Source organism: Argiope bruennichi, chromosome 3 (assembly GCF_947563725.1).
Source record: "Argiope bruennichi chromosome 3, qqArgBrue1.1, whole genome shotgun sequence".
NCBI lineage: Eukaryota > Metazoa > Arthropoda > Arachnida > Araneae > Araneidae > Argiope > Argiope bruennichi.
The window spans coordinates 138,583,261-138,607,392 of NC_079153.1; the positions used below are offsets into that span (position 1 = coordinate 138,583,261).

The following is a 24,132-nucleotide window of genomic DNA, read 5'->3' on the forward strand; positions in this document are numbered from 1 at the left end:
AAGCTGTCCCTCAAACAATCAATTTATGATTGTTCATTATGTCATTCTGATACTAACAGACGCTGCTGCAAGTGCATTATGTTGCGCCACAGCCATGAGGATAAAATTCGATCTTCCCTCTCAGGGGTACCATTGCCCTTCTTGAAAGAGTTTTTATGATCAAAGGATACATTCCTGCAACATCATTTTGCAATATAGCGAAAAAAATCCGTCTTCTCGTATCTCCATTACACAACTCCGTTGTTGATTACTTGTTACCCTTAAAGGCATTCCTGGGTTAAATTTAGCTCACAACGCAAGCGAAATTGGCATCGCGCATTTAAAAATATTTTTAAAAAAATGCCTTTCGTATTGGCACTCTTATTCGCCTATCTTGAATTTGAATAGATATTATTGTTCAGATTACCGAATTTCGTTTTATCTAACACAACCCATTTGCGATGCTGTCTTTATTTTCTATCAGTATATGGATTTAATCTTTGCCCACTAACTCTTTTTTATATGGCGATAGTTTTATTAAAGCTAACATATTAAATCAAGGGTTAGGCACAGGTGTTAAGTCGAAAAACCTTGTCTATCGAATACACAGCACTACTCTTCTAAATCTACAGTAACTTAATCAGAAATGAAAAGAATGAAATAATTAGAGGAGACAAAATTGTTTTGTTCCACTCTGAGGACTTTTTTTTTTTTTTAATATTCTTGAGTGAACTTTGTTTGCGTAGTCTTCCCGCAGTGATTCATCATCATTTGATTATCTCACCAACCTTGGTATTGGTCCTCCTTTGTCATTATGTCCTAGTAAAAACGCTCGCTTTGTCCTTTATTAATACTGCCAAAAACTTGAATTGCTGTGATAATAAAGGACATTTATGATTCTAAAACTGCTGCTAACTAAAACAACATAATTTTCAGTCTTGTATTTATCCGAAAGTTTTTGACGAATGGGGCAAAATGAGATTCATATTTTTCACTCTGTCTTATTCGCGGAATCCAAAAAAGAGGATTGTTTATGATCCATACAATTTAGAGATGATAAAAAAAATCTTAGTTTTTTTTCTTCATTCACTCTATGTATATTTCGTCTTAAATAGGCGACACACTCTTGCAATGAAACAGAGTCATTAAACTTAACTCTTATTAGCGGAAGCAAGTTGATGTGATTTCATAAATGAAATTTCCTTCTCCAGCAGTCATGTTCTAACAGATTTCTCTTTTCTTAAACCATAATATTGTTTAGCAGTTCTGTTCCTTAGGGATAAAAAACAAGTATATGTTTATTACCCTTGCTGATTAAGGAGGTAGCTCAATTTTTTTTTTTGAAGTGCCAACTAATTATCTATCGATGTCCTCAAACTTAATCTTCCCTATGGCAAAGACTATGGTATCGTGCTTTTACATTTATCATAAGGGTCTTTTCTACTTTTAAACAAAACGTTTCGTGATTTTAAATACTTTATAATATTTTTTAAATGCTTTATGATTTATTTTTTAAATTTGAAACAAAAGATGATAGAAAAAAAAACTGTTTTCATATTTCAAACAAGTTTATCAAATAGAGACAAAATCAGCTTAAAAAACTCTAAACACAAAGTACTTCTTTTATGCGTATGATCAGAGTTTATCTTACAACCCCCTTTACATTTGAATGGATTATTCATTTTAACTGTTGTATTATTGTATTTTTAAATCTTCTTATTTGGTTTCTTTCTTTTCTTTTTAACATAATATTTTTAGGCTGGCATAGATTCCATGATGTAAATATCATATCGAATAGAATGCGTAACTTCCAGAATACAAAGGCATACGAGGCTGACTGTCGAAGTGAGAGCTACAAAATTTGGCAGTGAATTATTCCTTGGGTTGGAGGAGGTGATCATTAAGAAAGGGGTTTTAATGTTTTAATAAAATATTTAATTATTACAAATTTAATCGAATTATGATGAATTAGATTTGATTTTGAATCAAGGATGTTGTCATATAAGAACATTTCTATGAAATATTCAAATTCCAAAATTTGTTTTCACTGACCCCAGTTTTGTTTCAGCATATTTTTGTTCCACTTCAAAAGAATCTTTCAAGCTTCATATTAAGCACATTGCTTTATATTGTTGTAATAAATTTCAAACATTTTTTATAGTATCATCAAATCCTGCATTCGTGTGCATTTGCGAATGTTAAGAGTTTGACAAAAAATATGTTTACTTTGGATATTAATTCCAAAGTAGAATTTTCAATTTCGTTTTTATTATATTTTTAGCTAGCATGCATTCTGTAAGTTGCGTAAAAGCGTTACGCATCCTTAGGAAAAGACTTGTCAGATAAATCAAGCCTTTAATATTATCGCCCGACCATGTTTTGACACGTGGTAGAAAAGTAAGGAGATATTTTTTTCCTTTTGTTTTTATTTTTCTGTTTCTGGAAACTATCTGATTTATTCTGTACAATGCTTTATCAGGCCTTTACAAAAATCAACTGCATTTTTGAATTGGTGAAGATTTAGCCGATGATGACAAAAGATGTCAGATTATGATTATTATAAGGATTTAATGACACACGCCATCATTTTTGTTATTCTGTACAAACAAATATTAGCGCATTCCTAATGCTTCCTTTTGAAAATACGAACAAAGAAACATTAACAAAACGATTTAGACTAAATTTGGTTATTTTCCTACATGCAGTTCATGTAACGCAATTATTATCAAATGATAATTATTTCAGATTTTAATAAATATATTGTACTTGCCAAGTGAGTCTGTTTACCTCTCTTTCAAGTTATAAATATACATTTTTAAAGTGTTATTATTTTAAAAGGGCATAGAAAAGTTTCAGAATATTTACTTTACTCGATGTGATCAGCAAATGAAAGCTTTTCAGGTTTACTCAAATTTAATGAAAAGACTTAATTTACGCTTAAATAAACATACAATAGAGGAAGTTAGAATTAAAATTATTTTAAAAATTTAGAAATAAAGACGTTTTTTAAAACATTTAAACAAAATAATAAGAAATTAAAATCATAAAGTTACATTTTTTTAATTAATTGTCATAAAAGAGATGTCACTTTTATGCTTTAAAAATGATTCAATGGATTTTATTTTATCTATAACACAATTTCAACAATTTTTTATGAAATTTGGAAACGTAAAATTAAAGTTCTTGTTCAAGAATGAAAAACAGTGCGATTCATTAAAAACATAGAACAAGACCATTCTTTTAAAACAAAATTTATTCTTCGAACGAATAAAACGAATTTATTCTTCATTCATCTTCGTGTCCTTTCAAGTCATAATCAATAATTTGTTTTTATTAGAAAAAACCCTCTGAAATTAGGCACTCATTTTCAACTTTCTTTTGAAATCAAAAGAAAATAAAAAGTACTTTCATATATGTAAAGACTTAAAAGAAGTATTCAGATTTGCGAATAAATATCTTTTTCAATAACAAATAAATTTAAAATAAAAACTATAAGAATCTGTCGTAAAATACAAGAATGGCAATTTAATGGCTAATACGGATTTCATAGGAGCGAAAGATTACAACTACAACAAACCGAATAAGTTTATATTGGAGCTTAAATGTGTTCTTGTTGGAGATTGCAATATTGGAGCTTACATTTGCTCCGTTATTTGTGAAAACAGTGAAATATAAATAATTTGAATCCAAACAGAGCTAATATATATGTTAAAAAATTGGAAGTATTGTTTATCATAAGAGATCTGGTCACCATTTTCAAAATAAATGTTCTTAAAAGGGAAGAAACCATTGCAGATCTTTAAACAAGAAATGTTTATTTTTTTATTAAATTAAAATTGTTTACAACAAGCAAAAAGGTGGGGAAAAAGGGTACATGTAGGAAAAGACTTAGTACGTGGTTGTCAGTACTTGTTGCAGTTTTGGAATCGAAAGCCCCAGGCTTGAAATTTGATTCTGTCAAAGATCTGTGCCATCTATATGGGTTTGATGCAACTTATCCTGCGTCGGAAAGCAAAGTTTTTCAGTGTTGAGGCTTAGGTTGGCAAGGGGAAGGGAGGAGGTATTCAGCTTAGAAGCTAATCTAATCACGTTACAAACAAAAATTCTCTCATCTTTCTCCAAACTGGAATATTAATGCAACTGTGTTATTATTTTCTATTTAAATGTATATACTATATTAATAATGAGGTATTCCTCTTGTCTTTTTTGAACACTTTAACCTCCATTTAATACATAGTGTTAAGTTTCAGTCGTTATGTAAGGGATTTAAGATTCGAATTTCGATTTTGTTTTCCATTAGCATAATTTCAAATGAAAAAAAACAAATACCAGTTTAATACTTTTAAGACTGAATTTGAAACATCCGTTCCCTTCACACGCAGCGATATCTCTTTTATTCATCTTTGTTTGATACAAATGTTTGCCGGTTTCCCTTTAATGAATCATTCATGAAATCATTTTCTCTGCTGAAGTGCAATATTTCCATGAACAGTGCCTTCACAAATATCATACAATTCTTGAAGAAATATTTTTTAACTTACATCGATATTTCCAGCGAAGTAGATTGAAAACTCATAATTATGAATAAATATTCCAAGCAAAACCTTGTAGTTAAATTGATTAATAATATGATAATAATAGAAAATAAGAAGTAGTATTTTCAGATTTAATTATTTTTAAATTTTTTAAGAAAAATCCTACCCATATCTGATTTTCTTATTATTTAAAAGTATTTCTGATTCATTCCGTTGTAATATTAGCCGACTGATTATCTGAACTAGTAATAAACGAAAATTTGAGTATGCGCTGATGTTCACCAAGTCATACTGTTTGATTAATAGTTTAAAATTTGGCATGAGTATACCATGGAGGATTTTAATATGTAAATCGGATCAACTCTCATGAAATTTAAATAAGAATTTTAAATAATAAAAGATTAGGCGATGTATTGATATTTTTTCGTGGTACTCCAAAGAAGTTATTGCATACTACTGATTTTTAAATCATTTCAAAATTTAAAGAACTGTATAATGATAAAAATTTAATTGTGCCCATTTTTGACTGAAGTTTGGCAAAATAAAAAAATGCATTATTTTTGGCTATAAATTTTATTGTTATTATGAAATTCAAATTGCTTTCATTGCATTTGATCTTTTTCTATCGATGGGAGCTAAGGAAGAATTATTCTGCTCACTGTATGCGCAGTTTACATGAGGAAACAGAAATTGAAATGAAAATTACAGCAAAAGATTGCTAAGTGATTAAGTTAACCGCCGCTAAGTGATCAAGCACAACCCAAATTTCGGTTGTGCTTAATCACTTAGTGACCAAAGCAGCTAGCTATGAATAAATATTAACATTATCGTTGATGTGTATCAGATACTGTTACAGAAATATATTTTTAAATCACATTGCAAGTAAAATACAAGTGAAAATTGGGAACTTTATTTTTCATCGCGTTTTAATAATATAATTGATAAATTGCAAATAGTAGAAAACTCATACTAATGTTTGTCTAATAGCTGCGTTTCCAAAGCGTTAAGTTCTGTTTTTAAAAATATCTTCCTTTGTTGGTGTTCGTTACTATGATCTGATTTTATTGATGCGTTTTCAACCATAGATATATACAAACTACAATAGCATCCACTATAGCTAACCAGTTCTACAAAAGATACAAGACATGCCATGGGAATCATCCTAGATTTCTCAATATACTTGGTAAAGATATTTATTATCTAGAAAATAAAATAGCAACAGCAAGAAATTCCAGAGAGCTAAATGACGCTACAATAGTTCTTCAAAACTCTATTATTAATGCCTGCAACAAAACCTTTAAGATCAAAAAACAGCTTTTGTTAACGAAACCAAACTGGTGGACAGAAAAATTGGAAATTCATAAAAAGAAAGTAAGAGCACTAAGAAAGAGAGCACAGAGGGCGCCAGAAATTGAAAAGCAGTGGAGATACCAGATCTTCAAGAAAGAAAAAACAGAGTACAAAAAACATATTAAAAAAGCAAAAAACACGGGCTGGAGAAATTTCTGCAGTTCAGCCTCCAACCCATATGGAAAGCATTACAAAGCCGCCTTCCGGAAATCTGTTTTCCCATCTCAAATTCCATACCTGATGAACAGTGGCCCAAAAGGAAGTCTGAAGGAAGCAGCGCAAACCATCTTGGACCAGATTTTCCCATCTCCTGCTATTTCAACTAACTATAATTTAAACACTTCAACGCAGCCACTTGACCCCCCATTTTCCCTCCTAGAAATTTCAATGATTATAGACAACCTTCCGTCAGGTAAAGCTCCCGGTATTGATGGAATTGACAACCTCCTTCTTAAAATTATACACAAGCGCTTTCATAATATCTTCCCAACTCTCTTTAATAAGTGCCTAGAATTAAGTTGCTTCCCAGATTCCTTGAAAATAGGAAATATTATTTTATTCCAAAAACAAGGAAAAGATCAGAGACTGGCATCTTCATATCGACCCATTTCTCTCTTGCCAACAATCGGGAAGGTGCTAGAGAAATTAATGACCCAAAGGTTAACTTATCATCTTGAGACCACTAATAGCCTCAACGAGCGTCAACATGGGTTTAGAGAAGGCAAATCAGTAGACACAGCCATCCATGAGCTGAAAAAAAAAATTCAAGCTGCAAGAAGAGAGGGCAAGCATGTCTTAGTGCTCTCTATTGATATAAAAGGAGCCTTTGACAACTTGCAACACTAAGAAATTCTCAAGAGTCTGGATGAAAGTCCCTGTTCTTTAAACATCAATCGTCTCTTTCACAGTCTCCTCCAAAACATGAAAGTGACCCTAATAACACCAGAAGGTAGGGCCATGAAAGATCAGAGACAAGGCTGCCCTCAAGGATCATGCAGTGGTCCCGCTCTGTGGAATCTCGTAGCCAACGAAATTCTCAAGCAGGTCTGGCCAGAAAATGTACACATCCAAGTCTTTGCAGATGATTTTGTACTGGTTATCGAAGCGGACACAAAAAATAGCCTGGAAAGAGAAACTGAATTTGCAATAGCCAAATATAATTCCTGGTGCTCAAATAATAAACTTTCCATCTCCACAGAAAAAAAACCCATATTTTATTCAGCAAAATGGCGAGAGACCCCAGAATCATGTGGAATGGAGACATCATTAAGAGAAATAAATCTATTAAATATCTAGGAGTCCACATTGATGACCAATTAAACTGGCTAGAACACATAGAAAAACAAGGAGAAAAGGCCATTAAAATGCACCAAAACCTCAAAAGAATCGCTGGAAGCACATGGGGAATCTCTCAGAAACACAAAAGAGTTCTTTACAAGACAGTAGTTGAGAGAATGCTCGCCCATGGTTCATCAGCGTGGTGTCTAAACCCAACATATAGAATGAAGAGGAAGCTCTCCACCATTCAGAGACCATTTCTTCTCTACATTTCAGGTGCTTACCGTACAACTCCAACAGCAGCGCTACAAACCATTCTCGGCATTCCACCCCTGGACCTGCAATTACAGTTTGAAGCCAGACTAACGACAATATATCGCCTAAGAATCCCTCTTCCTCATAATATAACAGAGATACAACCAGAAGATCTAGAGAAGAAAGCAACTGGTTGGTCTACTCACCCTTCACAGCATCTCAATCCCAACCAAATTTCATTGGAAGATGAAGGAATAAATTTATCTCAAATAAATAATATCAATATCTTCACAGATGGCTCAAAAACAGAACATGGAGTTGGAGCTGCGTTTTGTGTTCTGTTCAATGATACCTGGTCCTACCACTGGTCTGCCAAATTGAATGACAACAATACCGTTTTCCAAGCTGAACTCACTGCACTTCATGAAGAAGTAAAATTTACATCTCAGTTTTCAAACAACAATACTTTTAAAATACATGTTGACAATAGAGCTAGTATCTTGGCATCTTCAAATCCAAAGAGCACAAACCAAAAAGCAAGAGAAATTTTTGGTGTCCTGCTTTCAAAACCAACAATAAAAATTTCATGGGTTAAAGCACATGCGGGCAATATAGGTAACGAAAAAGCAGATCAACTGGCAAAGGACGCAACCCAAAATGGGCAATTTTATATGCAAACAAAGATACCAAAACCACATATAAAAGCCCTCCTCCGGAAAGACATGCTTGAGGCATGGCAAGGATATTGGAGCAATGGTGTCACAGGCAGAAAAATTTTTAATATCCTACCTTCAGTCAACCTTAATCCCACTAACTGGAACAGAGAGGAAATTATTTTCTTCTCAGAACACGGCCCTTTTCCTGCCTACCTCAAAAGGTTCAACCTGTCTGAGAGTGACCAGTGCAGTTGTGGTGGGATAGGCACCGCACTTCATTATGCTACGGAATGCATCCTTACAATCTCCTGGCATATGAAAAAACCATCACCAAGCCATGAACAGGAATGGCTCAAAAGAGTCGCCGCCAACTTCCTTTCCAGGCAAAAAATCCACAGTATAATTAAATTTATAAGTGGAAATAGAGACCTATTCTCGCCTCCATAGCACTCAACATCAAGTCTCATACCAAAAAAGACTAAGAGAAAAAACAAGCACTGCAGTCTCCTGCCCCACATTTCAATCAAACAGAGATTGTCTTCATTTCCATTTCTCAAATCATTTTCCATCTGATTTTTTTTAACTGCATCCTGATCTACTATAACATAAAAAATGTGAACACAGATTATATGTATATTTTTACAAATTTTATCTCTCAATCTGCATTATATTTCTAAGTTAATTACTACAAATTATATTTCTAAGTTGAAAAATTATGTAAACGGTCTCATCATAATATAATTTCTTATATAATTGTAAATTTTGTAAATAGTTATTTTTGTTTCGTTTTCCTACTGTAAATATTTTGTTAATTAAATAAAATTCCCGTAACATGCCTACCAAACCGTTCAGTGACCAGAATGGTCACGGATACGGGGGTATGAGACGGCGTTCTGTTCTGATGCGTTTTCATTTCTAATTTACTCTAGAGGGTTAGACGAGCTTTTAAATGGCAACATGAGCCGGACGCCAGTGAATAATGAAGGAATAATTAATGAATAGTTTAATAAATTGATTAATTTGAATTAAAAGAATAATTTTAAGCATTACACATTTCAAAAATTTTCAACTTTTATTTATTTACCTATTTTTTTAATGAAATAATTTGTTCAATAATTCCTCTTTAGTTAAATCTTTCTCTCTCTCTCAATTTCCTTGTTAAATAAACGCAGAAGTGAAAAAAATCCTCTATTTTCTTTATAAATCAATAAAAAGATGACATTAATAAAATTATATATTTTTATAAGATTATTGAGTAAAATTTTGCTTACTTGGAAGGTTTAGTATATTAATTTATCTGAGCAAAAAAAAAAAAAGTAAAAATGGGGAAAAAAATTTAAATAAAATGTATAACTATTAAGAAATTTTAATATTTTAATTGCAAGCGATAAAAATCTTAAAAATATTTTAACAATTGGCTTCACTGAATTAGCATAAATAATTATATTATTCATAGTAAAACTGAAATGTCATTTTTTAAATAAAAAAAGAACCGATTTCAACGAAAGAAGTAAAACTGTAAAGCTGGAACAGTTGTTACACCATAAATTTGGAACTAGATGTAAATTGTATTTCTAGTATGGTATGAAACCGAAAATACTTTATTGTTAAAATAAAATGTTATTTGCAAAATTTAGAGATTTTATTCAATAGATTGCTACAAAATATTATCTTTAGATTGAATTGTAATGCAGATATTTTGAGTTTAAAATTAATTTCCTTTTAAAGAATATTATGAATAAATAATTTCAATTTTATACGAAAAATAATTTCAAAAGAATCAAATTCTAAATATTGAAAATATTTATTAACACTGTTATTAGAACGGTAACTCAAATCTCAAATTTCTTAGAACTCTTGTTTTAAGAAACTTAAAATGGAATTCCATCTATTATACTATTGCCTTTCGATAATAAATTTTGAAATGATTGGCTTATATTTCAATATTTATGTTCTATTTAATTTCCACGTAATGACATTTATAATACATTTTAAAACTTCATTACACACCTATAAAACATTAGAAAATATAAAAGTCATTCAAATGAGACTTAACTTATAGTATTATCGAACAAAGAGACAACATCGGGTTTTTTTAAATGTTTCTTAAGCATTTAAATAGAAAAGGGAAGATTCCCTCAAATTTAAACTAGATAAGATTAAAAGATGAGCATATCAGAATTCAAAATGAAGCATTAATAATAGGAATGAAAGTGGCTTGAGTAAAAAGAAGAATCAGAAAATGTATCTAATAAGAGAATTACAACTTCATAAAATGTTCCGCTCCTCATAGAATTTTGTATAAAAAGCTTCACGGCGAATTTGTAAAACATATTCTCTTTTTATTCTGTATTCTTGGCCGTATCCTGCATTTCAATGATTATGGTTTGTCCAAGATACGATAAATACGTAAATTATTTAAATAGTAATAATCTTACATACGAATACTTTTGCATCATTTCTTCCACGAAAATAATATAAATTCTAAAAAGCACCGTGAAGAATGTTTTTTTTTGAAATAAATTCATGAAAATTATAATTATTGCAAATTTAGATGAATGATAAATTAATTACTAATTATATACAAAAATCAATTTTCATGAAATTAAAATTATTTGGATTACTCTTGTCTTGAAATCATGTCATCATACAAATATTTGAGGGCATATTCTTATAAATAAAAACTGACCGAAGTTAAATCGAGAATCTTAATAATCCACAATAACAGCGTCAAGTTGATGATCACCACGGACACCAGGAGGATGAGCAACAGGTAGAGAGTTCTCTTCTTCCAGCCGATGATCCCACCCTGAGGGTAGACAACTGTGAGCAGAGTGGGATCTGAAGGATTTAATTCGCCATTGCAGGAATTACCAGGAGCTACAGGCACGGTTAAGGTTTTTGTTGCCATTTCCTGCAAGAGACAAATGTTTTGATTACAACACCACTCTAAGCATCGAAAGAGTGTTTTCATTAAATTCTCTTAGTGGCTAATTTCAAATTAAATTTTATGGAGCCCGAGGGGCATTATTTGAAACACAAACGATAATTGTTCATTTGCCTTTTCCAAATATATATATATATATATATGGAATAACAGGAATTAAAGGGGAAGTAGACTTTGACATAAGTAAAAATGGACGAAACGTGAAATTTTATTTTTATCGTTTCATCACCAAAATATATGTTTATATTCAATTAAAATAATTTTATAAAATGTATTGTTAAATAAAATAAATATTTGAAGGGCCAAGAGAAAGAAACGTAGATTTTAATGACTTTTCTCAAAATGATATTAAAATTAGGTTTAAATAACTTTGAAATGTTCTCGATGTCTTCATTTTTGAAAAAATTAAATAGAATTGATAATAAAGGTTTCGGTTTAGCATTAAAAAAATAGGGTATATATTTTATATTTCGAACTTTTTTAGCTCGTTAAAAGTCAATTTTAGTTCAGAAAAATATAAAATTCTTATGAAAATTCAGTAAGTGTGCATAAATGTATTTCTAAAAAATTAACCTTTAATTGGAATTAAAAATCATGCACAGTTTTGCTCCAAATAAATTTAAATTTATTTATGGAAAAAATAATAGAAAAATAAATAATTAAATCTCCTGGAATATTTTGAAATTTCTAAAAATTAAATAATATCTTTTTAATTTTTTTAAAAAATAATATATTTTGCTTTAAAGAGTTTCTTTTAATAGATGTTTGACATATTTATATTTTTATACATATGCATACAAATTTTCATAACCCTAAGTGAATAGTTGGCAAAAGTGCCTAATGTAGTTCACCGCTTTCTTAAGTGAATAAGTATAATAAGTGGCTCGTCATAAATTGGATCATTTGTTAATTCGTTATTCCTCGTATGAGATAGATTATTTGAAGGCATACGCTTGAGATACCTTTAAGACGATTCGTTATGCATTTTATCCTTTAAGAAACCAAACTGTAAAAATTTTACACTTATAAAACTGTGAAAATAAACAGAATTATATCGAAAAATTTTTTCAATTTTTTCTTCTCATTCATGCATTCATATATATTCTCATACTGAACATGGGAAAAGTTATACACAAATTTTTTAAAAGGATAAATGGAATTTTATGTTTTTCTTTAAAGCTTAACTTCTTTTCTACCTTAAGGCATAGTTTTCTGTTTAGAATTGGATGAATAAGCTTTGTGAATAAGCAATTATTCCTATCATACTATTAGAAATCATCCCCGAAATTTAGTCTCCATATATATAGTATTTTTATAAAACATTGCATAAAAATATTTAAAATCTTTATTTCTGCAACATTGCATATGAAGTAATAAAAATAGATTTTGGTAAAATAAATTGATTTTGTGTAATTTTCCATAATAAATAAAACATTTAAATACAATTTTGAATTGTGAAATTGGAAATCCATGAAGTGATACTAGTTTCTTTATTATATTATGGCATCTAATGTCAGCACATCAGAAAATATTTACATTGCCATCTTAAGTAATTTAAAATAAATCTTCATTCAATAGTGATAATTGATTACATATGAAATACAATTCTTTTTCTGTCGTTTAGGAGGAATATGTGTAATATATATATTAACTAACAGTAAATTAACATTCGAATCCTTTTTTAAATTCTGTTTTTTTTTTTTTTTGCTATTGCAGGTATAATTCTGTTAAATTTATTTAATATTCTCTAGAAAGTATTATTATTACATCTCGGTGTGTAAGAAAAAATGCGTTGATATTCATGTTTAATTTATAATTTTCCTAAAACGTTTTAACTAATATGAATAGGAAATTTGCTACAATTTGTACCTACCCTTAACCATGGCTGCTTTTTAAATGTAACCTTCAATCTTTGAACATACATTTTCCCTAAGAACAAATCTTTGCTTTCCAGATTTTTGGGACCCTTAAAAAAGAAATGAAGTTCCGATATGAAGTCAAAGATATAGGATTTCTTTCCCTTTTTTGCTGTAAATGAGAACATTAAAAATGGAGTTTCTTTGCCCACTTGTTTTTTTAATAATATCAGCATTTTAATAAAAGAAGATATTCGTAACATCAAAAGAGTTCCATGGTAAATACATCATAGTAACTGTGGACGATACATGTTAAATATTTCATCCATATGTAGAAATTTTCAACTTAGTCAGGAAACATTCTCAGATATGCACTTTCTTCAGGCGGTGTTGTTAGCTTGTCGAGATTTCAGAAGAATATAAGTTCATTCAAAGAATTGCTGATATCTGTCTTTGAAACGCTACAGTTATACGGTTCTTTTGTTTTGGAAGGCTGATCATATGGACGTGTTCTATAACCTTATGTTACAACGTAAAGAATATTAGGTAGGTAAGGTAAGAATTAAAAGTTGAAAATTATAAAATTAGAGTTTATTTTAACAAAAATACTTCTCATTTTATCCAGAATGTGCCAATCGATGTTCCTCTGTAAAGTACTTTTTTGATATTGAAACATCTTCTGAAATTGTTAATCATATTTCAGTTTATATTCTTTAAGAAAACTCAAAAAAAAAAAAAAAAAAAAAAAAAAAAAACCTCGATAACAGAACTCAAATATAGCACAAAAAAAAGTATCTTTAAATAGCAAGTTTTATTTTATGTTTAACACAAAATAATTATTGATAACTTTTAAATTTTTTTTTAAATTACCAATTCGGCTTGAAAAAAAATGAAATTTTTGAAAAGAAATTTCGCACGATTTACCTCATAACAATGAAATAAAAAATGTTGCAAGTTTGTGAATAAGCTGCACTATTCACTAGACGCAAATAGATTTTCTGATATTTGTGTGGTAGCTAATAGCAAAAATAAAATCAGATTTCAAGCATTCTTTTAAAAGAATGTACTTACGTTTCAAATGTGATGAAAAGAGTTAGGTGTATAACATTTTTACTTCGCCTACATACTTCAGAATGGCCACAGAAAAATTCAAGTTTCACAAGTATCGATTTTATTGGACACTTTATCAAATTGTGTGGAATTGCGGGGTTTTGTTTAGTGATTCCGAAAGTAATACTGTTTCGCCTATGAATTTGAAATGACACATTACGAAATTTCTTAAAATCTGGTTTCCTTTTAACACAATCTGAGAACTGGGAAAACCTTTCTTCAAATAAGAAAACTCACGTCTTTAAAACCTATTTATGTGCTCGAGAATTGTGAATATAAAAAAGTTTTAACAACTTTTAAAGTCTGTCTTAATCTGCATCTGACGCAGAATAACAAAAGCTTAAAAAATGAAAGCAATTTCAAAACTTTCGTTCGAGCAGGATTATAAAGATAAGAAAGGAAGCATTACATTTAAATCACGATTTTGGTGAATAACGTTTTCGCAAAAAGTATTTCTTATTTATTTATTCACTTCCAAAATTTCTGGTGGCTTTTTTTTTTTTTTACTGCTTGGTTTTACAGGAGGACACTGAACCATTACAGGAACTTATTTCTTCTTCTTTTGTACAGCCGATCTCCCCGCCACCACTGAACGAAGCTGTGTGGGCAGGATTTGCTGTGGTCAACTGCTGCAGTCATTTACTATCGTGTTTTATGTGGTTACCTGCATATAATTATATCGCTGAATGAATACTATAACTCAATAAATACAGAAAATCTGGAGGAAGTTTTTTTTCTCACAATTTTGAGATACTCTGACGCCTTTAATGAAATTTAAAATAACATCTGTGGTCGTATGTAATGTTTAGACAGGCTATTTTGTGACGTGTCGAAAGCATGAAACATGGACAGACATATTGACCCTTTTAAAATAGTAATCGATCGGCGAGCGGCAAAGTCTCATTATCGCTCTCATTCACGCACTGTGCAGTGATTGCCACATGAGATCGGAGAAACCCTCGCGATTAATATATATGTCCATTATTACGCTAATACCTCATTGTAGCACACGAGGTGCCCCCGGACAATTGGAATGGCCGAGAGCGATCCATTTCGGCCGGAAGGATTCCGAAAGAGTCTTTAAAGTTATTCCATTAGTTAAACACAATAACTGCCGGACTGAATGACCGGAGGGGGCAGCGACCGCTTATTAATTGAGTTCAGGGAACTTTGGCCTTTAAAATGACTGCTCTCATAATTGTCTCACTTTCTTTTTGATCATTCACTCGTGAAATGATATTCACAGAAAATGACCATGGTTTTAAATAAAAGGAGATTGAGCTGAGAATTACTGAAAATCCGGTTGTACCAGATGAGCGAAAGCTTTCGGAGTTTATCGTATTCTGACAAAATGACAGAGTCTAAAAAATCAGCAATGCTCTGGGGCTACAGAAAATGAAAACATGTTACATAATGTAACGAGACACACTTAATGAGCTGGAAAAAATCCCAGATTCTAATACGAGGTTCCATTTCCGTAAAATATTTCAGATTTATGTAAATTGCAATTTGTAAAAAATTCAATGTAGCCTTGCTTGTAATTGGCAATTCTCAAACAATAATTAGTTGGGATAATTGCAGTTTTTTATACTTTTTCCAATCTTAAGGAAGTATCCACTTTCGAATAATATTTATGCTTAATATGAATAATATATATCGAATGATATAAGAAGTAGAAAGCTAGAATTATATTCTTCAAAAATTGTCTTTTATATTTAAATAAATCTCCAAGTTTTAGATCAACCATATCCGATAAATCTTACATGGAGTTGTCATTATAACTGGCAGTTATATCAATAGATAAACTTTAACACGGAAAATACACACCAAAATTATATGTCTTTAATAATTTATCGACCGTAGTAATCTGAATCGAACTGTTATGTATATCAATATGGGAAACACACAAATCAAGGTCGATGAGATTTGATGTAAGGTCATTTTAAAATCGTTGAACACCATCAGATTTCAACTAAATTCCCCAAAGTTTACATTGCATTTCCATCTGCGAGAATATGAAATCAAAGCAGAATGAGCATAAAGAATGAATATGTTATATGAAATTTATATCCAAAATTGTATTTTTGTTTCATATTTTGGAACCGTAAAAAGGGGGAAAATGATTATTAATTTGTTTCGGAAATGAAGTTTGATTTCTTAATAAGTTGAAAACAAGGCGATCAGAATTCGAGATTTTTAAAAAAAATTATAATAAATAGTTCATATTCAGAAAATTAGGAAAAAGATAAATTAAATTTATTTTCTGAAATAACAGTATTCAAAAATTTCTAGTTAGTTTGTTTTTCTCTTCATAGAATTTTAACGTATAGCGAAAAATGGCAATTCAGCAATGTAATTCATTTGAATATCGCCAAGTTCCGTAAAATTAGACACGTTTTACCATGAAAACGAACCGAAAGCAAGACTTCTCTGATTACATGGGACAATCTTAATTGTTTTTCTCTTTGTATGATTTAATTTTCAATTTTGGCATTATTTTCTCCTTGTCCATAAGCAGTTGCAACTCTAATTTATTCAGTAAACTGAAAGATTTTCCACTCTCCAGGACAAAACGAAAAATGAATAGAGCATCTGCATCCTTCATATCCAATGTCACGTTTCGGTCAAGAAAGCTGATCGCATTGAAACAAACAAGCAGAGAGTTTGTAGATTTAAATAATTTGGCGCATTGTTAGGCTTAGAAGAGGGATATTACCTTCATCTTCAAGAAAATGTTACTTTCCGTTTTTGCTGCATCTGAGCTAACATTCATTACGATATCCATTTTTTAAAAAATATCACTATTCATTTATTCATTTTAATTGTTATAGTTTAGCCGTAGTAAAGGTAAACAGAGGGATTGTTATTGTTAAGAGTCTGTTCACGCCAATCGTATTAATACTTGATTCAATTTTTTCATCAACAAAAATTAAACTACTAAATCTGCATGTAGAAATCGCATTATGGCTATATTTATAACATTTTAAATAAACAGCCTCAGCCTCCTTTAGATAAATTCTTATCTAATATTTCATATTTTTGGATATTTAACAGTGATTTTCAAATGACTATTCATCGAAAAATTTATTCTAGACTCAAATTTTATTTTAAAAGCCCATTGTTCCATATTTTCTTTACAACTGGAAATTTATATAAAATACCAAGCATGAAAAAAGTTTAAAACATTTACTTTCATTACTCGCATTAAAATATCTTACATTGGCTAATTTATTTCTAATAAAATACTGTGTCACAAAAACATTTAAAAAATTCAGTTTTATTTTAATTTGAAGGAATAGCTTTAGAAGAATTTATTTTTTAAAACATATAGAATATATCTGCTTGGCCAAATCAATTAAAAAAACTGGTATCAAAATATAAAAGTTTTGTTCAGTCTTCAATTCATGTTTCCTTTTGTACACCTATTACTAATTTGCTTTTTTTTCCTTCATTGTCTTTAAAATTTGTTCTTTCTCTTTTTCCTTAAATAAACCCTTTTTGTGTGTGTGTTCTAGGCAATACCATATTCTAAAGGAACTTTAAGGGTTGCAACTTAGAAGATTTGGCAACTTTACTTTTATCATTTAATGTTAGGCATTTTAGTAATTTCAAATATTATAATACGCCTTCAGCTTGGTTCAGCTTGGTTGATAATTTTCAAATAAACTGCTAAGTAACCATTTTCATAAAAGATATTTCTTTGCGCGTCACTCCTTGCTCGCCATAAAAAATAATTTATGAAACCAAAGAACCAATCTCTCGTTCATTCGATTTTCTAGAAGTATAACAAAAGAAAAATCATGCAAAAACTCAAATTTCAACAACTAGAAAGATTTCGCCACTTTGCAAGCTTATCTAAGCAAACAATTTCTTTAAATCATTATATTGCAATCCTAATTTAAAATATAATTTCATCTGTTTTGAGGAAACTCATTTCATCAAAATTAGTCGATATACGAAAGTTAATATTATTAAGGTAGTCGCCGTGGCGGCTAGTATTAAGGTTCATTTAGTCATGCCAGTCAACTTTAATGAAATGCATCCTAATTCTGTAAAATTTAATAAAAGTATGATTACGATATAATAATATAAAGTAAAAAGTATAATTACAATATAAGTAAAAGCGAACAAAAGTATTATTTTAAGCCCCATTTGCACAATAATGATAGATTCTTCTGATAGATTCATTATACTTCAAACTGGCGAATTATCGAGAGGAAAAATGGCGAAACCGATCCATTTGGTGAGTCACATTTTGTCAGAGTTTTATACAACAGTATCTCTGGAAATGGAAAGGAAGGGGTTAGATGATTGTTAAAGGCCGGGAACTCTGTCTCAGGCTTTCCTTAACAAAGAACATATGGTTCAAAAGTTTATTTCTCTTTTTCTTGAAAAGGGAGCGTGTGTAACAGCAAGCGATTTTTGATGACTAGATTTCATATGAAGCAAAAATTACCGAAATGGGTGCTGTAGTTTGGCCTGGGCAATTGGTTCATTCATTTTCTTTATTATTTTAATGTATAGATATAGAAATCTTAATAAATATTTATATCTCATTTTCTTTCAAAATTATTGTCGAATCTATCAGTTCTATGTTAGTTAATTCAGTCATGCCAGTAGCACTAATAAAGAAAATGAATTAAGAAATGAATAGAAATCGGATGCATGCGTTGGTAGATTTTTTTTTGTGTGCATATTTGCGAATTGTGTTTGAAATACCATTGATTATTATTGAAAAGGAAAGTATTCATTTCTTTTGGGATTTTGCAGAAAATGTCACATAAAAATTCTTTCATTTGCACTCACCACAGTCCTGATACTTCATTTGCTTTTTGCGAGGATACTAATTACAACATCGTTTCCGTTGAGAATTCAATTCATCGAACCATTTATGAACCGTGCGAATAAATAATTCAGCATTACAATACATTTCTCAATGAGCCGTGAGCGAATTTCTAAACTCCCACATTTCACAGCTTTCTTATTGGTTGGTAATTTTCAAATAAACTGCTAAGTAACCATTTTCATAAAAGATGGTTCTTTGCGCGTCACTCCTTGGGAATGAATAATACATCAGACCGCTAACGACATTAGAATTAATAGCGTGTATGCATATTATATTCGGGCCTCAAATCTTCGCGTTTAGCATGATTTCGTTTATCTGTCTTTGCCAGACTTAAGAGCGCGAATCGATTTCGGAAGGATAGCACTTCGCCGGAATTAATTAAATCAGTTCTTTTCAATTCTTTCACAAGTGAGCAAATGCATGCGATGCCTCTGTGGGAATCATTTTTAGATTTGTGGAAAAGTGGGTGCCTCGCGATGCAATCGAACATCAAATGCGGGGGAGTTATTGCGTAGGTAGTCGAAATTCCTGTAGCTGAAACATTTGGAGGATTTCTGCACGAAAACTATAAAAATGTGGTGATAATCCCTCTTTCCCTCTTGTTGTAATATCCGAAAGTGTGTGACATGACAATAGCGCATAGCTTCCTAAGTTATGACCCTGTTTTCTTCATTCACAATTTTCAATACTTGTAAAAAATGCATCACATTTTCGCGACTTTATAATATTTAGCCATATCATTGTTTTCAATAAATTTACTGGAAATCCAGACGAATCAGATAAGCGGGATCATTTCCAGTTTATCCTGTTCTTCTCAACATTAGCTCTATCACTCATTTAAATAAATTAGATGCTTTATTCGCATCGTATTGCAGTAAATGAAAAATAAATACGATTTTTAATTTATTACCATATCTATATTAATAATTTCATATTATTTATTATATGCTTTCTGATTTTTTTTTCCTACTGGAAAATGTTTAGTGGAAAAATTTTAAGCAGTCCTAATCTAGGTCGTTTATGAACTTTTTAAATTCAATATAAATTTCTTTTCATCTTCCTGTAAGAACTATTTTGATTTATGAGGCAACAAAAATACTATGATTCATTAACACTTGATTCTTTAAAAAATTAGGTTTGAGAGTAGAATTGATATAATTTGTTGCATAAATAAAGAAATAAAATAAAGAAAAGCTTTTTATATTGGATTAAACGTTATGGAAGTTATTGTGCGGAGTGGCCAACTTGCCCAGAAGCAAATGAGCTTTCTTACACATGAGGTAATATGCTCCTTCTCTTCCCAGTATACACAGTGCCTCCCGAGTATCCGGTTCACGACTATCCGGCCTAGTTTTCTTTTATCGTAATTAAATGAGGAATGCAGACAAGGCTATGGAAGGCGTTCTGCTGGTTGTTCGTCAGTGTGTGACGGACCTCAATTGTTGTCGTTGCTCCTGATTAAAAGTGCACAATACGTGCAGTTTTCGTAAATTGTTCTCGGGTATGCTTAAAGCATTTTAAGTGTATCACAGTGAAGATTACAGAATTTATGTTAAAATGCGAACAGTTTATATCCTTTAACTTACATTTTCTTTAATAAATTCTTGAAGCATGCAGTATAATATATAAATATATATACAAACTATTAGTACATAGCCTTCTATTTTAACTTGCCACGTTATCGACAATTGCTTCTATGATTCACCGGGCCGCTGCCGCGTTCAACATTCTACATGGCTTGCGATAAATGGAAGTCTTAGTACTCAATAAGAAGTGAGAAAATAAGTATTGCAACAGAGATTTTTAGTATAAAAACTTTTGTCTTCTGGTATTGGTGGACAATGAAATGAGTTCATAGAACTCCGGCCTACCCTTTGTTGTTCGCCCAGTCCTTCCTCCACATTAATCCAGATACTCGAGAGTGTGCTGTTGTTGGAAACACATTCCCTTCTGTGCCACAATGAGCTCTCAGACCGAAGGAGAGGAAAGAATGACATCACTCTTTGCAGGAGGAGCTTTCTTTTTCTGCAGCTGTATTTCACTGTTAAAAAATTAGTGGACATGCGACTTCGCCGGACTTTTAAATTAAAAGAAAAAAAAAGTCCTCGAGCCACAGAAATTGTTGCAAGAGGAGGGAGAACAAAAGATCCGAGGCAAATCATGTAAGGAGCACTCACATTTTTTCTTAGATCTGTATATTTCCGTATACTTATTTGACCATGTTTACAAAGAAAAAAAAAAGGAATTAAAATGTTTCAATCTCGCATATCTTTGGTGTTTCTTTGATGATAAATTAAGGGGAGAATAATATTCTTATTTCACCAGTCACCAGAAAGTGGAATGAATGCAGAAGGAGTTCTCTGCACTATTTTTTGTATTTTGAAAAAAGAAGGGGAAAATATATTTCAGTTGATAAGCACAAATTATTTCTTTATGTTATATAATAAAAATTAACAAAAGGAAAAATATGCATAGTTTCTGCATTATTAAATACTATCAGCAGCCAATTAATTTTTTCCTTTTAATAATTTAACTATGCCAACCGATTTTAACTTTTCCAATTTATTAATTTTTGGTAAATGAAAGTATTATTTATTACAAAAGAATAAGAAATGAATTGGTTTTATAGTGAACGAATAACAGTATAAAGGAATTGGGCTAAATTTTGTTGGATTATGTTTTTAATCTAATAAAATTCATGATTTTGGTTTTTACATTCAACTGCTAAAATGTGTACAGGAAGAATGACCGACAATTGAGAGATTTATTTAATTTTTTGGGAAGGAGACAGCGTAATTCAAAATTAACTATTATTTATAAACCATAACTACTTATTTACTTATTATACCATTATCTACTTATAAGAAATAAATGAATGGCGTCTCTTCTAGAGAAGATCATTTTACTCTATGTGGATACAGGATTTTAAGTTTATAGATAAGAGGCAAGACGTTCAAAACAATATGGTAAATCTATTTAAAAAAATACATTTCTAGAAAAAAGTAAGCAAAAAATCCCCGCCAAAGCAACAATAACAGACTGCATTTTATTACCGAAAAGGAGATTTTATATAATACTAATCAAAATATCTTTTATCATTTAAGATGAGTTTTGTTTTTATCAGAACAGAAACATTCAATTTTAAAGATTTGATGAAACAATAAAGTAGGTTTGCCTTTCATAACAGCAACGTATGTTCAAATATTAGAAATAAAGCATAAAAATTAGTAATTTAGCATTAGTAAAGAAAAACAGCGAAATTTAAGGGAAGCATAGTGAAGGACTTATGTAGTATCCTTTGAAAAATATTTTTTTTTCAGATTTCTGTTGATTTAAAAACAATTTTTGCATGATAATATTTTCGGATGTAATGATTCTATAAAGCCAAACTCTTCCTTAATTATTTAAAATTAAAAAGAAACTCTCCGAGGTACACATTCTTATTCCACCCGTATGTTTTACAGACTCAACGGTCTGTTCCGTCAAACACCACGCCTATAGGCGTATTCTCTTTTATTATGAATGCAAATTTAAGCTTCGAGGCAGGAAGCAAGACGTAAATATAACACTCTCATTTGAAGTAAAATTTGTTGCATAAAAATAAAATGCAATTAAACCTAAATCTTACTTATTTTGTTTGTAATGGTTTAGCATCATTATTATATATAAGATGAATGATATTTGTCTTATATACAAATCCATAATTTTGTCCGATCTTGCTTAGACCTAGCACATATATATTGAAAATAAGGGGGAAAATCACAGTCAACTTCCAAATGTTAGATAGGATTTCAGTTAATTAAAAAACTTTTCGGCATTTTTCTGTAATATTTTCCATGAATACTCTCTCTCCAAAAGTATTTTTCTTCTACCTCACAATTAATAAAAGAAATCTACTTGAGGGTATCAATTTAATTGAAATCCAATTTCTCTCACAATTTTAACCAATATTTTGAAATATTTTTTCATGATTGCCAACAATGCTCTTCATTGTTGTAATGAAAAAAAATTATTTCATTATTTCATCAAATCGTTTAATTAACATTATTTCATTATTTCATCAAATCGTTTAATTAACATTATTTCATCAAATCGTTTAATTAACATTATTTCATTATTTCATCAAATCGTTTAATTAACATTATTTCATCAAATCGTTTAATTAACATTATTTCATTATTTCATCAAATCGTATAATGAACATTATTTCATCAAATCGTTTAATTAACATTATTTCATCAAATCGTTTAATTAAAATTATTTCATTATTTCATCAAATCGTTTAATTAAAATTATTTCATTATTTCATCAAATCGTTTAATTAACATTATTTCATCAAATCGTTTAATTAACATTATTTCATCAAATCGCTTAATTAAAATTCTTTCATTATTTCATCAAATCGTTTAATTAAAATTATTTCATTATTTCATCAAATCGTATAATTAACATTATTTCATCAAATCGTTTAATTAAAATTATTTCATTATTTCATCAAATCATTTCACTACATCAGCATTTTCCATTATTCTAGCTATGTTAACAAAATTTGCTTTATTTAATGTATTTTTATACATTGGCTCCAAATTAGATTTCATTTTTCTGCTTTTTTGATATTATACAATTTTTTAAAACTTTTTTTCAACTCAAGCTCATTAAATGAAAGGTCTTTCATTTCATTTGATAAATTTTGTATCTTGGAAAAATTTCTCGCACGAATTTCAAATCAATGATAATGATATCTAGATAATAATCTTTGCTAATAAATCAATCGTAATAATCTTTTGATAATGAGACCGCGGAGATTTGCTTTTTGTTTCACTTTTATAATTGTATATTTTCAGTTTTATCTTGATTTTGCAATTCGGTTTTCTTTTCGTAAATAAGGAAAAAAGCGATAAGAGTATTTTACTCTTCACAAAATTAATTATTCGAAAATGTTTCAGCCCTGTTAAATGATACTTTTAGCATTTTTGTGTTATTGTTTTTGGAAATTTGTTTCGATTTCAAGTTATCACATTTAATTTTTCGAAATATCACATTCTGTTTTTATCTAGTATATAAAATGAGGGATAGATTTGTTGCATCTTTTACGCATACTTTTTTTGTTGCTTCATTTGGCCAGACATGGACATTTAGTCCAAAATATATTGTATTTAAATGCTTTTTTGGCAAACAAACGACGATAAAAGTGAAAATAAATTTTGTATAGTTGTCATTCATTTATATTTTTCAGTCTTATTAAATATCAAAGGTAAAAAGCCTCTTTTTTAACAACCAGACAATCAAAATTCTGTGGGAACAGGCTGGTCCCCAAAAG

General features: G+C 30.2%; 1 protein-coding gene across 1 annotated transcript in view; it reads right to left on the reverse strand.

Moving 5' to 3' along the window:
• LOC129963462 (delta-sarcoglycan-like) overlaps window positions 1-24,132 on the reverse strand; it is a 93,185-nt gene that overhangs the window by 54,832 nt on the left and 14,221 nt on the right. The window contains exon 2 of the mRNA XM_056077859.1: window positions 10,743-10,967. Within this exon, the coding sequence (XP_055933834.1) occupies window positions 10,743-10,964 (222 nt within the window). The 5' untranslated portion in view covers window positions 10,965-10,967. The remainder of the gene's footprint in view (window positions 1-10,742; window positions 10,968-24,132) is intronic.